The sequence below is a fragment of the Centruroides sculpturatus genome, unplaced genomic scaffold (assembly GCF_000671375.1).
Source record: "Centruroides sculpturatus isolate CEXI.00-Female unplaced genomic scaffold, Cexi_2.0 scaffold954, whole genome shotgun sequence".
Lineage (NCBI taxonomy): Eukaryota > Metazoa > Arthropoda > Arachnida > Scorpiones > Buthidae > Centruroides > Centruroides sculpturatus.
Genome location: NW_019385191.1, coordinates 135,551 through 153,948, shown reverse-complemented (window position 1 = coordinate 153,948; position 18,398 = coordinate 135,551). Strand labels below are relative to the sequence as shown.

General features: G+C 31.3%; 1 protein-coding gene across 1 annotated transcript in view; it reads left to right on the top strand.

The window, feature by feature from the left end:
- The window catches only part of LOC111635951 (pituitary tumor-transforming gene 1 protein-interacting protein-like), a 44,338-nt gene that overhangs the window by 11,622 nt on the left and 14,318 nt on the right, over nt 1-18,398 (top strand). The window contains 3 exon segments of the mRNA XM_023381097.1: nt 330-382; nt 12,109-12,220; nt 12,299-12,466. Coding sequence (XP_023236865.1) covers nt 330-382; nt 12,109-12,220; nt 12,299-12,466 — 333 coding nt within the window.

Genomic DNA, 18,398 nt, shown 5'->3' with positions numbered 1-18,398 from the left:
TATATAAAGAGAACTACAGATCCTTTCTTGTTCTTACGAATCGTTAAATATTTACTATTTATAATTTCAGTTTTTAATTTTTTTTCTTATTATTTCCTGGTCATAGAGGCGAGTATACACCAAAGCAACTACTATACCATTCATGTGTACCGTTGCACGCAACGAACTCCATGCAAATTGGTAAACATCGAAAGAACAACAGTTGCTGTTAGATATACAGTTGAATGTAGATGTATACTTACAAATATATTAAATGCCCATTTTCTAGTGGAATTACTGAAATTCTTATTATGTAATCAGAAAAATAATGTATTAAATATATTTTTCAGTTTGTGATGGAAGTAATATTACATGTGACGCATGCATATCAAGAGGTTCGCAGGTAATTTGAAAATTAATTTTCTTAAATTGTTTTTGTGTGTGTGTGTGTGTGTGTGTGTGTCTGTCTGTCTGTCTATGTACAGTACATGTATACATGGTTCAAGATTGATCTATAATTTATTTATTTATTATTTATTTATTTATTTTTTTGTTTGTGACCTAATGTTGGGAGATTTGAAATTAAAATGAAATATGATGAATCTGTGAGTAACTGGGAATAAGGTCGAGATCTTACCTCTTTACCGGCAGTGGTTAGGTAATAACCACTCAGAGTCAGTGGATGGTGTGTTTCTTTTTACGCGTTTCCCACGGTTCGGGATCAGCTTGTCAGGTCAAGTGGGAAGGTGAGAGGGGTTGTTGGTAAAATGTAGTTGATACTCAAGTAACGAACACCATAAGTAATTAAGAAAAATCAAAATTTTAATGAATAACTAAATTTAACAACTAACAACAAAATGGTTACACAATTTCAGATACATATAAGAATAATCAGTGGTGTAAACCAGACCGCGAGGGTATTCGAACCATCTAGTTTACTGATAATAGTTCGCCACGCCGAGAGAGAGAGTTTACAAAAGTTTGAGAAATATCCTACCTCTTTCCATCTTCTAGTGACTTCGAGAATCAAGTGGGTTTTAATGAGTGAACCAATGTTGGAGAACTTTCAAGGAGAATCTGCACAACCTAAAAAATTTCTAGGAGACGAGCACAGCTTGGAGATGTTGTTTTGGCATGTGCACAGAGTAAAAATAATTTCAGAGAAACGACCACCTCAAAGAGGGGGGTGTATCAGCCTTATATTTGTTTTGGTCTGGGAAAATGATCATGTGATCAAGTGTTGTTGAAGATAACGGCTGAATTTGCAGGTGTTGGATCAGAGGTGATCCAGGGAGACAGAAAAAGGTGTTGAAATTGAATGTAGAATGTAATCTTTAGTTCGTGCAATGTTAGATTCATCCTGTTTATGCAATGTGAATGTTGACATTCTCATCCCTTTAACTGTAAGTTATCCTTTCTTAGCAGTTGTTGATGAGAAAGGTGACATTCAATACTTTTCCCTTGTGATGTTTTCTTAACAATCATGAAGGGAAATTAGGCTTAAAACTTTTGTAAAATATAGCAAAATCAAGGGCTCAGTCTCACAAATCCATTCCTGGTGGGATGGACAGATGACAGAATGTGGCATTGACATTGCAGCTATAGTATAGAAACAGAACTGTGAGTATGAAACTTACAGGATGGTAGTCAATGTTGAAATATGCAAATGATTACACTTATAATTTAATTGTATGTGCATCATTGTGCAGCAGTGCCTTCCAAATTGTGCATGTTTGGATATAAATAATGGCTCACCAGAGACTACAAGCAGTGACAGGTGAACTTTCAGATTGCACATTGGTTTCTTGTGTCACATTGTGCTCTGTTGCTGACAGAAAATTCATTATGAATAATTAATGGACTTTTGAGTGCAGCAAAATTATTGAGATGCAAGAATCTGGATTATCCAACCTCTAGATAGCCATGCGTATAGTACTAGCTGCCAGTATGGTCATGCTCATGTGTCAGTGGACAGTTGAGGGTCATATTCACCAATATTGTGGATCAGGATTCCAACATTGTAGAACTGAAAGGAAGGTTAGGTACAGTACCTTTACTGCATGGGTATCACAGATTACACCCCTCCATCCACTGTTTTAGTACAGCAGTAGAGCACTATTATAGACCACAGGATGTACACCAGCAGTGTTTGCTGTCTCTTGCAAAGAGGATTGTCTCCTTGCCCATTGTTGCAGCTCCCACTGACTCTAAATCAATTGTGCATCTTATTGCAGTGAGACATCAAATACAGACATTGGCATGCAGAATGGCAACGAGTCATCTTTTCTAATGAGTTTTGCTTCAACTTTGTTAAATCATGATGATTACATACATGTTAGATGACTTTCTAGTGAACGACACCTGGATGTATGTACTATATTTGGCAGCATCACACTGGCCCAATGCTCAGTGTCATGGTTTGGAGTGCCATTGGGTACCATTTGCAATCTTACCTGCTATGAATTGAGAGATCTCTCACTGCCCAGGACACTGTACTGGCAGAAGTACCCTTCCTGCAACGTAGTCCTGGCATGATTAAATTGGATTATTTGTATATGGCAATGTAATATGTGGGCAATCTGCCAAGAGGATGCCTCTCAGGAGGACTTTCTATGGAAAACTGGCCCTTTTTAGATGTTACAAATGAGAAAAAACCTGAAACTCCACATGTCTGTGGAAACTATGGCCAACTATCAGTGTTAAGTGGTGTTATTCACTTGTCCACTGGTGGGCACCTGGCACAATATTTCAGCAGAAAAATGCCTGCCCCCTGCAGATTGTGCAAGCAGTCTTTTGTGAATAGCAGATACTGTTTTTTCCATAGCTTGCATGTTTACCTAATATGTTCCTTATTGAACATGTGGAAGATGCATGTCTGAGGCTGGTCTACCAGGTAATTCCACTAGTCATCATCAATGAATTGTGGACTTGCATTGAAGCAGCCAGGCATCTCCTATCGCAGGAGATCCAGAGCCTTTTCCTGTCCAAGCCATGATATTTAGGGGCTCTTGGGGTGCATGGTGAACTTTACTGCCTACATTGGCTGTTGAGTGCTGAAAAAGTAATGATTTGTACTTTCTGCTATGTGATCTGTACAATGTACTTTCCTTAGTTCCATTATTTCTGAGTGTATCAATTTTCACAAACAGCAGTGTATCATCAAATTTCTCGTCAATGAAAAAGTCAAACCAGCTGACATTCATTATACTCAGCACAGTTTGATGAATTGACCCTATCACACTCTAGTGTCTTTGATTGGTGCAGCAAATTTTCTGAAGGCAGAGAGATGATTACTATCCTTCCCTATGCTCATATGGACCCACTGCAATAAGTGAGAGGAGCTCATACTGGCCAACTGTCACCTGACCAGTATTACAGTTTGCTGCAGGAAAAGGTGCTCATTTCCATTTGCAGAACAAGAACTGGAAAATCACCAAAGGCGTCCAGTTCTTACACAACAACATTTAGCTCCATACTGTGCATCTGACTGTTGCCACATTGACTCAGCTACAGTGTGGGAGGTGCCCAGTCATCTGCCCTACAGTCCTAGGGCTGTATTCTGGTATGATGTAGACACACATCTTTGAGAGGCTGTCTGTCACAAGCTTGTCCCAGATTGACTAAACATTTATTTACATCTAGATCATTACTTCTCTCCAAACACATTTCTGGATGACTCGCTCTTTTGAAAATTCCTTTGTCTTCTAGAGATGAACAGATAGTTGTCTTTTGTCTGTAACCTTTAACCTGTACACAATATTAGGGAATGTTCTATATCTTGGGAAAGAATATTTCGAAATAGAGATAATACTATTTTTAAAGCAGCTACTTTACATTTCACTTGGGAACACCACTGATTCCATCCTTTTTTAATGATTCTATATCAATTATGAATATGTTTTTAATGATATCAAGTATGAATATGTTGTTAATCTTATCCATTACTTTCATCCATCTAATTTCCTCATTAGTTAAGTATGCATTTTTTTTTCCTAACTAACTAAAGTTATTAAAATTTCTGTTTGTTAAGAAACAGTGCTACTGAACATTTTGACATTACAATATGTAAAAACATTATAAAATGAAAACATATTATTGTCAGTCACATGCTTTATTAGAATCTCATATTTTCCTTACCCCACACACTATAATTTTGTACTCTACATTTTCAAAAATTTTACAATTTGATTGGTTAAAATTCTGTACTATGTTGTGCACACAGATAACCCAAATATGTCTAATCAACCTAGTAAAATTATCAACAACAAAGACAAGGTCATTATGAGTGACTAGAACTGCCTCTTGTACAGTATACTTAAAATATATAATTAAATATATCAATGGTGTGGGTTTTCTTTTTTAAAATTTTCAAAATATATTAAAACTTTTAAAGGTTAAAAAGAAAAAAATATATATCAAGGTGTTCAAACGTTAGTATTTATTATAAATATATACAGTTTAACCTGCTTATAACATCATCCATGGGACCGGCAATTTTTTGATGTTATAACCGAGTGTCGTTATCTGCGGGGTCATAATTTCAGTCCCATAAAAGTATCAAGCCTATTTAAGAATCTGTTATAAAATTCATCTAATTTAATATCGTATGTATAAAAGTGCAAACTAAATATTTAAATCAACTTTATTTACATTATTATGTCTAAATTTACAACGATGTAATTAAAAATTTCAAAAATTATTTTTTATAAGAAATTTTTATTTGTCAAGTTTCGATAATGGCGGCACTTTCGGTTTTAACGCCTGGATGATAATTTTCTCGTTTCTTGCTTATCTATCAATGGACATGAAGTCCAATATATTTCACTTTTAGGTTAAATTAATGTATATCAATTAAAAAAAAACAATAAAAATATTCACTTAAAAAAAGTCAGTTATTTTAGATTGTAAACTACAACACGAGTATGAGAGCTATGCAGACTAACCCACTGTCACGTCGTTTAAAGGGGTGGCGCATCTCACCCCATTGAATCAGGTGGTGACAATACCACCCACAATCGTTCTAGGAAGCGGACTCTGACTCTAGGACTGAACACAGTATTTTTTTTGATAAATAAAATTTATAATTTAATTTTGTAAATTTAAAAGTGCTTCAAATATGACGTTAAAACAGGGTTTTATGTCGTTACAAGTGGGTTTTTTAACATTATCTAGTATAGTAAAATTGTGGGACCGATAAAAATTTGACGTTATATTAGGGTTGTCGTTACATCCGATATCGTTATAATCGGGTTAAGATGTATTTATTATTATAAATGTTTGAACAGCTTGGTATTGGCTTTGTCTCTGATTAAATGTGGTTATAGATGTAAAAACCAATGGTTATTTATTTCTTTTTAACCTTTAAAGTTTTAATATATTTTAAAGAACTGCCTTTGTCCCCAGAAGACTAGTTTCTTCTCTCATTTTTATCATTTATCTCTAAAAGAAGAGACAAGTGACCAGAATATGACTGCTGATTTGGCCCTTGGTGACTTTCATTTATTTGGTCTATTGAAGGAACACCTAGGTGGAATGAAATTTTTATCAGATGAAGAGCTCCAGGAGGCTGTCCAACAGTGGGTCCATGCTCAGGACAAAAACTTTTATGCTTACTGGCATCAACAAGATGCCCAAATGCTGGAAAAAATGTATTGACATGTAGGAAAATTATCTGAAGAAAAACTGAATGGTATTGTGCATTTTGTGTTTTTTATATTGCTGTAAAAGAAAATAAAGTCCAGGTCAACTTTGAACCATCCGTGCATGTATATATGCTTGTATGTATGTATGTATGTATGTATGTATATATATATAGTCTAATTCTATTATTATTGTTTTACAATATGGTATACAATTGCAAATTTCTAAAATTTTAACAATAATAAATATTGGACAGCTAATATGACCAAGTATATTGACATTTTATTTGTATTAATTATTTTAATATTGTCTAATTTTTTAATATTAATTTAATTTAATTTTAATATTGTAAAATAGTTAATAGCTTCTTTTACAATTAAATATTTAATTACAAAATTAACACTTTTCAAATTCTATCAGATATATTAATAAATTTTTATGTAAGTTATAAATATCAATTCTATAATTTTAAAAAATTTTTAGCAGTAAATGATAAGAATGTTACCTTTGCATAAAAACAGCTGTAGAACTTTTGCAAACTTCTGATAACATTGTTTTGACATTTTAAAACCTCCTGTATGATATATTATGATTACCTGTAAATACTAAAATTTTTAAATTTCATAATAAGCATTTTTCTAATATAAATTTTTCTGTAAATATCTTTAATATTTTTGAAATTATTCTAAATACTGTATTTACTTCCTTATAAGATGATCTCGCATATAGGACTAGGTGTGACTTTAAGGATTAAAATAAAAAAAATTAGATTTATAAATACAATTTAATTATATTTTGTTTAATCACAAATAAAATGTCAAATGCACATAAATGCACAATTGTCCTTCAAAAATTACTGGCATTTTAAACTTTAAGGAAAAATCTTGTAAAATCGACAACATAATTTGTTCATGTAAAGTTGAACAATCGGGAACCTTTTTTGCCAATTTTTAACAGTCGAAACCACTTTGTCGATTACACTTATGAGTTTCTCTGAATTTTGATTTCCGAATAATCATCTGTTTTCACATGGGAATGGATTAAAACTTATATTGAGCTCCCGTATGATTTTGGAATTTCAAATTGGAATTCAGTTCAAAAGCTTTGCTTTTCCTATTGCTATTCATATGTACTCTTGACGATACACAAGAATGATTGAAACGACACAGATAAAATACTTTTGCTTTTAAACACCAGAGGGTGAGCATCCAGTAAAAAAATGCGAACACACAGTCATTTATCAAAAATTATTGCAAAAAACATAACGAATCCTTTGTTCATGCGTATAGGACAACCTAGGTTTTTGAAGCAATGAAAAATGAATAAAAACCTCGTCTTATATGCGAGTAAATACTGTATTTTGTTATTTTATATAAATTGATCTTTTAAGATTAAGATAGAAATTTTTCACATGCTTTTTGAAATATTAAAAAAGTTATTAAGAAAAATGATGCTATTTCTGTATAATATGCATCTTTTTTCTCTGAATTTATTAATACAATAGTCCTCAGCTTATGACAAGGTTCTATTTCAGTAATCTTGTTATAAGTTTGAAACTAACATCCTGTATGCACTACCAATATACATAATACAGGATCTTCCAAAAAATGCTACAAATTTAAATTATTCTAATTATGTTGAATATTATTTGAGAATGTTGTAATGTTCATTAAAACAGTAATATTGTAATGTCCTTGGAAAACTGTCTGTTTTACATTTGCCCATTACAGTTTCACTTGGCTTTTCTTTTTATATCATTATAAAATCAATATTCCATTATTTTTATGTTTAAATCTTAGTTTGTAAATTCAAATATGTATTTCTTTTTCTTTATATGAATGTTCTAATGGAATTTTTAATTGGTACTCTATGTTGCATGATGAAGAAATCAATATGATATCAAAAGTACTTGCTAATGTCTGTTATTGTTTAGGTGCTATTTTTGTTATCATTAAAGTATCTTGATGCAGAAAGACAGTATCATTTATATTTATTTTCTTAAAATTATGTAGTATTTTAGTGTATATTTTAATGGATTTTGTTGATTGGTTATGGTATTGGGAAGCAAGTATTGTCCTTGAGACATTTTAAATAAATAAATGTAAACTTGCCAACTGTTAGGGGGGAGATCAATTAATCCCACATCAGGATGAACCTAAGGGAAGTTCGTATGTGGGCTGTGGTGGAGGAGACGAATGATGACAAGTGTCTTACAAAGTTAAAAAGCCATTTATTTTGTCAAATTCATGCTTACATCGATATTAGACAGTTCCCTTTGGTTCTCTCTGTGTTCCTTTGGAGTGGCGAGAGTTTTGGTCTATTGTTCGTAGTCCTGAGGCCGACGAGAAGGGTTCATTGGATGGATGCAGATGATTGACGAAGATGTGGTCGTGTCCCATGTAGTTGATGGTAACACAACTTAATGAGCATGACTTCGGGCTTAATCCAGAGGAATCCGATGCTTTCTGCCGATGTCAGAGAGCATCAGATGTGTTGGGATTATCCTGAGTAGAGGTGACACAGATTTATCATGCTAAATATTGGAGGAGAACTCTCTTGCAACCTTGAGATTCAGGGTTTTTATAGTATTTTTTTTCTCAAATCCCACGTTTTGATTGGTCCAAGTTTCCTTAGTTTGTTCTTTGATTGGTCCCTCCTCCATCTCTAGATGAGGTCCGAGAGCTGTTAGAGTCATGGGAAAGGTCTATTCAAGACAGTCTATCTCAGTGGTCCCCAACCCCCGGGCCGCGGACCGGTACCGGTCCGTGGATCAAATGATACCGGGCTGCCCAAGGAACATTAAATTACCGGTACAGTAGTTTCATTTTATTTACTATGGTATATTTCTCTTGGTTTTGTGCGACTTTTAATGGACGACAGAACAACGGAATAAACTGGACATAAGAAACACACTTCGGGTGTTATTATCTCCTATTACCCCCAGATGGAACCATCTTGTTGCAAAGAAACAAGCTCAGGGTTTTCATTGATTTAACGTTCTAGTGAGTTAAAATGTTAAATCACATTATATTCATTTTTTGGTGTAACTATATTTTATTTTGAAGGCATGTTTAAATACAATTAAATTAAAATTATTAAATTAAATCAATCTAAAATATAAACAATCAACTTCTCCCCTCAGTGGGCCGCGGTAAAATATCAAACGTTGACCGGTCCGCGGCGATAAAGAGGTTGGGTACCGCTGGTCTATCTGACACAGTCTCTTGACTCTGACCGGGAGATGTTGATGAAACTTAGGCCTCTACACTTGTAAGTTAGCTCTTTATTTCCTTTATTATGACATTTCAGAATTCAAACAATCCAGCACGATGTCTCTTTGACTGTCAAACCTTCTTCCTTTTCACAATTTCTTAATCTATTTTGATTGTATACGAGCATTTGTGTCAGAGTTCCATCTCTTGGTTTGACATTGATAGATCGTTAAACATCTGTTGGAGTTGTCCCGGAACTTGTTTACATATTGTGCTTCGTTGTTTAGATAAAGGGATTTTTTCCTTTTTCTCTCTCATATAATCTATTGTTATAATTTAAACACAAAAATTCTGCAATTTACATGATTTTGGACCTCATGGGATGTCACAATGATGATGATGTCTTGTTTTTTATCCAGTGAAACTTTTCTGCCTAAGAGAACTTTTTGTTATGAAACTTAATCTAAAAATTATTAAACTTGTAAACCTGGAAAAAATTAATTTCAAAAGATATGTATGTATATATATATATATATACACAGGAGGGTGCAAAAGTAGGTATATAGTTATTATAGAAAAAAAACAGAGAAAATAGGAAGAAAAAATATTTATTTTTATGTACAAATTAAATTACAAATAAGGGATATGAACTAATAAAAAAAAAATAAAAAAAATAATAATAATCAATATATATAATAAAGGTAAGTGTACAATGTGTGTGTTGCTTAAACTCAAAAACAAGTCCCGGTATGATCAAGGGAGTTATATGGTGTGGTAGCTATCCCCCATCCATGAAGAAGGTTCCCGTTTTTACCTGAAGGACATGCTGTTGAAGATATAAGGACTGGAAGTTTTGACCTCTAGAAATTTCTAGAACAGTCCAGAACATTTGAGAGTATTAGACAGCATTCCACAACATTCCGAAGTGTTTCAGGATGTTCTGGAACATTGTGGACCATTCAAAGCCTTTTTTGTATGGGTGGGACTACCCATTAGTGGGGGTATATAAAGCAAGATCAGTCATGGGTTTGAACGTCAGTTTCTTATCAGTGATGAAGGGAAGAACCAAAAAAGAAGTGAAAATTTCAAAGTAGTGCAGTGAGTGAATAAAAACAGCGAAGTGTGAGTAGTCAAAGTGATACAATGACTGAATGTAAATCAAAAATAATGTGTGAAAACTATGTAAGGTGTACTTAGTGTATTTGTTAATAAAAAGTTGATTTGATTTCTATTTTATACAATGCCCAAACTTAAAAGAGGAGGAGCTCTTGCCAGTTCTGAAGCAAAATAGTGAAAACAAAAAGAACAGCTATCGAATAACATCATTGAACTTGAACTTATGACTGGAAAGGACACACAGTATTTATCCCCAGAATACCACTGATTTCTACTGAACTGCCATTCCAATTTAAAAGATTGCAATTTCCAATCAAATTAGCCTATAGTTTTACAATTAACAAAGCGCAAGGACACTTTAAAACATTGTGGCATCAACCTCAAAGTCTTCTGCTTCTCTCACGGTCAACTGTATGTAGCTTGCTGTCGAGTAGGAAATTCGAAAAATTTGTACATATATACCCCAGATAACAAAATGAAAAATGTTGTTTATAAACAAGTATTGCAAATAGTTAGAATATGTTTTCAATAAAATTTTTTTACCTTTTATATTTTAAAGTTTATCCTTTTATTCCAACTACCACACAATTTCATATCAACTCCCTGAGCGAAGCCAGGTACCCCAGCTAATAATAATAATAATAATGAACACCAAACATTTGTATTTCTCAGATTCTCAACTATATATCTACTTTTGCACCCCTCCGTATGTATGTATGTATGTATGTGTGTGCTTGTGTGATCTGTTGTTGCTTTCTGTCAAACAGTGGATGTATCTTTTATGGAATTTTTTACAGACTAAATACTTTGTAACTTATATAGATAAACATTTGCTGAATAAAGCTATGATATAATTTTCTTATCAGGATATTATCTGTATACAATATTTGAGTATTAACTATTTATTATGTCCAAAAAATTCATGAAATGTGCAAAAAAATAAAGCATTTATGGTTTTCATATATAAAATGTATTTATTGATACTAAAATAAAACAAAAAGAAATTTATTTTCTTTTTGAATTCAGTTAGTGTTTGTTAAATTTTATCTTCATGTTTAGTTACAGAATAACTGATTAAATTGTATAAATCATATTCAGTAAATGGTTTATAGATAAAACTATATCTCAGTTTTTAACTAATGTTTGATACAAACTTTAATGCAATTTACAATATTTAGGTTAAAAACTTTACGGGACATTCCAATTTTCAGCGCTGATCTCAACATTCGTTAAAATTTGTTCCTTTTTTCAATGTTGAGGTAGCGCTGTTGTCAGCGCTGACTCAACACACTCAGCACTCAACAGATATGTTGACTGCTACTTTCCAATGAATTGTGGGTAATCGGTAAGGTATTTGAATGGAATCCATCTTGCTGAGAATGGAATTATGGGAACTAAGCACTTCGTACTCGAGTTGGAACGTCGTTGATGACGTCATATTGTTGACTTCAACACTCAACACTCGCGTTGAAAATTGGAATGTCCCATTAGCAAAATTCATAATAGATATTTTTTTGTTGTCTGTCTTGATTTTTATATATTCCATTTAAAAGAATTTATAATGCATGTTAAAAAGCTTGATATTTCTTTCAGAAGCATCAATAAAAACCAAAAGTAATAAGCAGTAGCAATCATATATTGTATCAATTATTAAAAAGTATATCCAAATTTACTGTTAATTTTCCAAAAATAAAATTTCTTTCTCATATAAGCCATAATTATTATTAATCTGCATATTATTTCTGTAAAATTTAGTGTTCATATAGGCCTATACAAATAAAGGTTTACATTTTTATATTTGATATAGAAACACTGTATATGTACAAAAAATATTTTTTACTTAATATATATATATAATGCTGGTTTCACACATTTGGTATATGCCACTTACTGAATAATTGCCTGTTTTGTTTGTTTCCTTTGATTTGGCATAACATATTGACAAGGAATGGGAAATGGTGAATACTAAATATTAGTCAAAAGTAAATCATCCACATTACTTGCTTAGTATTTGATGAATATCTAATGTGTGGAGCTTCCATAAAAGATAACTTTTAATTTTAAATTAAAAGTTACCTTTAACTTTACCAGTTACCATAACTAACAAAAAATATGTTTAAAAACATCAAACAGAAAAATGACTTATTTTTAATTATTTCAGTGTTACTATTGCCGAAAAACAAAAAAGTGTAGTGTTTATCCATATAAACACCTTGTTCCTAGATACGATGAATGTGGCTCAATGGGAGATATTGCCTGGGGAACATGCTTGGGTAAAATTTATTATATTATTGTTTAAATTTAGAAAAGTTTTTATTTCATAAATCTTTTATATATTATTTTGTTTATAGTTAACTTTCAGACTTTGATAATAACAATGAGTGTCATTGGTGGGGTTTTAATTATTGGAATTATTGTTTGTTGTTACTGCTGTTGTCGGAAACAAGGAAGAGATAAATGGGCAAGATAGCAAGCAAAATGGGAAAAGGAACGTGAAGAACGAAAAGCTCGGGCACAAGAAAAAAAAAGAACGACAAGCAAAAACAGATGAAATAAGACGTAAATATGGTGANACAATTTATTTATATAATTGAAAAAACATTTGCAGTTTGTTTTGAAATACTTTTACATTAAATTTTATTTTATATAATTGTTTGTATTATTGGGCTGCAGTTTCATAAATTGCATAACTATAGATTTCCACTGTTGTCCATCTGTCCATCCATCCTTCCTTAATCTGAGAATGGAGTTACATATATGAAAGTTGAGACCAGATATGGAAAGCTTATGGGCTGGAAGCCCTGATTAAGTATAAATGAATTTCCAGTCTGGACCAGAAGTCGCTTGACTGTTTAAAATTAAAATATGATTAAAAATTACAACCTAACATTGTGACAATGTCACAATAAGATACAATTAGCTGACTTTGTATTTTATTACAGTAAGAAATAATATAGCCAAGAATTATTAAAAACAATAATCAATATAAAAATATTTACAAGAGACCTATTTATAGTTAATGTGGGTATTTAGAAACAAGTCTTGTATTCTTAAGGATCAGAAAAATTCTTTACATTGATCATTCACTACTTGAAAGATTGATTGATTTATATAAATGAATCAATCTTTTAAGTAATGAAAATGTATTATTTTGAACTGGAAAAAATTGGGTTAAATTCATTCTCATAACTTTTTTCTTACACGAACATAATGTCATTAAAAATCTGGGAATTAAAGGATAATTTAAGTTAAAATTCTTGATTAAAGTGCATTTCAGAGCTATGTTGAGAGAACAGCAATACCCATTTATCACGAAAACAATCAATTTTAAATATGTTTTGACCAGAATAAGAAATACAGATATTCATATTGTGTGTGGTTTATTAAAATCACAAATCACTTTGAACAGCAGTTGTCATTGTATAGATTTTGTTGTGTTGCTTAATACCAGATTTTATCCCATAGATCTTTATCTATTTGATCCAATGAATAACTTTGATAATCTTGTTCATAAATGTAGTCATGACTACAAAATGCACAGAATAATTCTACCAGCAAAGAACCCATATATTCTTTCCAAATGCCAGAACAGTTAAAAAAAATATTATTGTAAAAATAAGAATTTGACATTAGATGTTACTTAAGCTTTTTCCATTATACCAACCTCCACAACCAGACCATTTCAAAGTCAGATTAAACTTGATGATATTTGTAATTCTCTAAAATCAACATAAAAAACAATTAAAATAGGTTTGAATTAATATTTGGACAGTTTTCCAATAACTTATATATTTTGCACAAACTGGATAAAAATAGATTAAAAAATACATTTTTAAAACATCCAGTAACGAATTTAATAAAGTAAAAACATTTTTGGTCTGTTTTACCAATCTTCATCAGTTACAATTGTAAATTCGTCTCTGTAATCCAAAAACACACTTTGGTAGACGTATCTTACAGCAATATCTGGTTAGCAAATTATCTTTTATTTTTCATTGGACTACAAATATATTTCGGGTTGGTACAATGTATTCCAACCCCTCTTCAGTGCTATTACAAATAAAAACAAGAAATATTAAAACATGACTATGTTATATTGCATGAAACAAATCAAATCACAAAAAACACTTACATTTTCCAATTTTGTAAATTATAAAAATTGTTCCTTTTTTATCTCAAATTAGGAAGTGGGAGGCAAACCGTCCTCATCCCTAATCAATATTTTAACCTGAAATTGTGTATTCCATATTAATATACATCTAAAAACTCAAACAACTATAATTCCAACAGACAAACTTCTAAAAAATACTCACAATCATATAAAACTTTTTTACACTTGGGTGTATAACAGATGTAGTAAAACCAGTTAACATAGCAAAAACTTAATATACGTATGTAAAACCGTTTGATACACAAACAACATTTACATTATACCAGTATCAGGTTTACAATGAAAAAGTTCTTTTACAAAATAATTTTACAATGTTTAAACAAAATCTATACAATCTCAACTTGTTTCAGCGCCATCTATTAACTCATACCAGCGGCAATCAATTTGCATACCTTCTGAGAGATTTATTAAATTATTTTTTTGTTTCCTTATTTTTAATGTTTTCCTCTTTAAATTTTCTTTTATAAACATTTTTTTCAAAATGCAGAATTTTTATATTATTTCGGTTAATTTTACAATTATTATTATTTGTATGATCATACCACGGAGAATTGAAGAATGGATTGAAGTACAGTAATTCTCCGTGGTATGATCATACACAGTTTTTAAAGCAGTTTTTAAAGGTGATCAATGATAATCACTATGGATTACTCCTAAACTTAGACCAGGAGACTGAAACAACAGTAAACTTCATGGACCTTTCTATCTCTTTCAAAAACAGCAAAATCGGGACCAAGGTATATAAGAAACCACATTTTCAACCTCTTTTAATTCCATACAACTCTGTTGATTCCTAGCACATAAAACTTGCAGCATTTAGATCATTGATTGGAAGGGCATATACCCATTGTACCAATACACATGACACACTATCGGAGCTGAATTACATATTAAACATCTCAGAACAACATGGTTATCCAATAAAAAATAATACAAAAATTAATTGTAACCTTTCAAACATCAAAAAATTAACATGCATCATTGAACCAGAAACAAAGGGTTGTTTTAAATTATATCCCATCTTTAAGAAACATACATAAGAAAGAGGCCAAAGCTAACTATGTAGCAATCATGTAGTGATAGTATACCGACACAACCCAACAATTTTCAGAATTTTAAGGAATGATAAGAAGCCATATGAATGTAATTTGTCTGCGGGGATAATTGATCAGTGTTTCGAATCAAAACTGTTCTACGTGGGTGCCACTATATGTGATTTACAACAAAGACTTAAGGACATAAGGAACACAATTGATAAAAATCTAAATAATACAGCACTAGTGGCTCACACGCAACATCAGGATATAAAAGTACTACGGGAAGAAGTAATCACCATCAGACCAACTTCTAATATACACAATAGAATATCTAGATAAATTGGAAATCTATAAAGCACACAAAAAATTGTCTTGCAAGAACCATAGGGATGCAGACAATTTGTCTACAGCATAGCAGTCCATTTAGGAAAATTAATTTTATTGGATGATATTTATTCATTTGTTGTTGTTTTATTTTTAATTAATATATTTCTGTGAATATTTATTTGATTAATCTCAACTATTTATTTATATATTTATCTTAGAAATCTTATTATCAATTTTAAATTTTTGTATTAGTGTAATGTTCTATTGTAACTGATGAAGATTGGTAAAACCGACCGAAAATGTTTTTACTTTATTAAATTTGTTACTGGATGTTTTAAATGTGTATTTTTTTAAAACAGTTTTCCAATTATTATATCAAACAGTCTGAAAATTGAATACAGGGCAGTGATTACCTAAAAGTTTATAGTATTGATAAGCAGTTAACTCTTATTTAAGACTTAATCAGTTACTGATACTTGATTACTGTCTTAGGAAATAAAATTATTGTAGAAGTTAATTATTTTAGATGTTTGTTATATCTGACGACAAATATTTACTGTGGCTTATTGATTTGGTTATTGGTTTGGATCCTTGTAATTAAAGAGCAGTATATTGACTTAATGCAATTAATATGTTTTAAATAGTTGGTCATTGATAATTATTTTACACATTTTTGTCTTAACTAATTTGATTGTATAATTTGGAGTAATTTATTTGCTAGCACTAAAACTTGTGCTGAGTTTTCTAGTGCTAGCAAATAAATTGCTCCAAATTATTACTTCAACATCGTCTAACATCTGCAGTGACTTCTTTCTCTAAATAATCAGTAAAAAATGCATACAATTTAAGAAAAAGATATTTTATTGTTTACTCTTAATTAGGAAAAGTTGCTTTTTTTTTTCTTTTAAATAAAAATACACAAGCAACATTTTTTGGTTGAATAAGAGCATTCCTTTTTAGAGCTTACTCCTTTAACTCCTTAAGCCCTGAGCAATTTTTGATATTAATGTAATTAAACATAAAAAATACTTAAAACTGAAAAAAAATGAAAGAAATGCGTTAATTTTGAAGAAAAAGCTTCAAATTTTATTTTCCTTTGTCTGGCCTTTCTGTAAAATTTGACACCGATGAGTCATTGTTTACACAGCTGGATGACCTTGAGAACAGCTGGAGTCGGATTTCCCGGGACATTCTCAGAAGTCTCAGGAGGAGATGGGTTTATAGTAGGGTGAATACTAGTTGGTTGTATATTTTTAAATATTTTTAAAAAATTAAAATTTTTATTGCAATTTTCGACCCCCCTCGACTTTATTAAACTTATATATAATAAAATCTATTAATTAAAAAAATTAAAAAACTATTGGAGGTCGTTGTTGATATCAGAAAGTAGCTTTAAATAACTTTACCGAAGTAAAATCCATGCACTACAACTTTAGAACGATTAATTAAATTTGATAAAAAAATCCCATTAAAAAAACAATTAAGCGTTAATCGCGCATCATTAAAGGTTGATTAAAATTGCGATAAAATTTTTTTGTGCGGGTAAAAATTTTTGAAAAAATTTGGAGACTTAAAAAACATTCAAAAAATAAAAAAAATTTTGTCAAAAGTGGCCTTAACGACCGAGTTTTTCGTAACGCTATGTAACTTGCCCGAGATATCTCGGGATTGGGGCTTAAGGGTTAATTAATTAAGCATAACATAATTTGATAATTTTGTCAAATTGCATATAAATACAGTATATTCAAATAAAGAAGTAAAAATTAAATTAATTCAAAACAAATAATTATAACTAGTAAGTGAACTGCTGTATGATTTGCAATGAATTAATATCTTTTAAAGTAACTAAAACACATTTCATAAATATAGTGATACCTTGTACTTCTTTGAACATTCCAGAATTCAAATGCTAAATTGGAGAGATTTGATCAGCGTTCAAAGGATGCTTTTACATTAGAACTGTGTGCATACAGTGAAAAATGCACTTGTTGCATTGTGCTCAAGTTGTCTCTTGTTCCTACCTTAAGAGCCTTTCTTGTCTTTTGCTTATGTGTTTTCAGTACTTTTTTATTTTGTTTGGTTATATATATATATAAAACCTCTACTTGGCCATATCTTGGATATGGTTTGGATGCAATATCCAAGAAGCGTATGGAAGCAATGAAGCCTAATTCTGCATTTGCACACAATCCACGACTCACTTTGATCTCGATTTACCCACAATCTCAATTGTAACTGTCACTAGTCGAAGCAGATCTTCTCAAGCAGATTGCTGTTCACATAAGCAATCTGCTTGAGAAGAACCTGGCTATTGCACACAATAATAAAACTGACATAACTATGCAGTAAGACATGCACACCAACAAACAAAATGGAAGTTTTGGTTAGAAATAAATACTTTCTTGCCACATATCTAAGAATAGCCAGATCTTATCGTCTCTCCAAATATGTTTTTATTTCTCTGTTGATAGCCCAACACTTGTTCTGCAGCCATCTTGTGTTTTCTCGTGTGTGCGTGGCACCATGTCTTATTAAATTTAATAATTCTAATTAAATTAATATTTAATTATAATTATGGCCTGGAGTGGGACTCAAACCTGCAACTCCTGCTTACCATGCAGATGTGTCACCAGTTATGCTATTCAGATCTCTATTTGACTCTTTGCTTCCAGACATATTTAATTTCGGATATAACCATCTGCGGTTACTCATGGCACTGATTGGGGACAACTATTATACCCATGGCCTATAATCACCCACTAATTATAACATAATTAATTTTGCCAGACTATATAAATACTTTTTAGATTTAAAATATGTAAAGTGTGTTAATTTGTAATAATGCTTCAAAATTACTATTTCTTACAGAAAGCAAAATATATTTTTATTTATTGCATTAGTTTTTATTGATCTTTG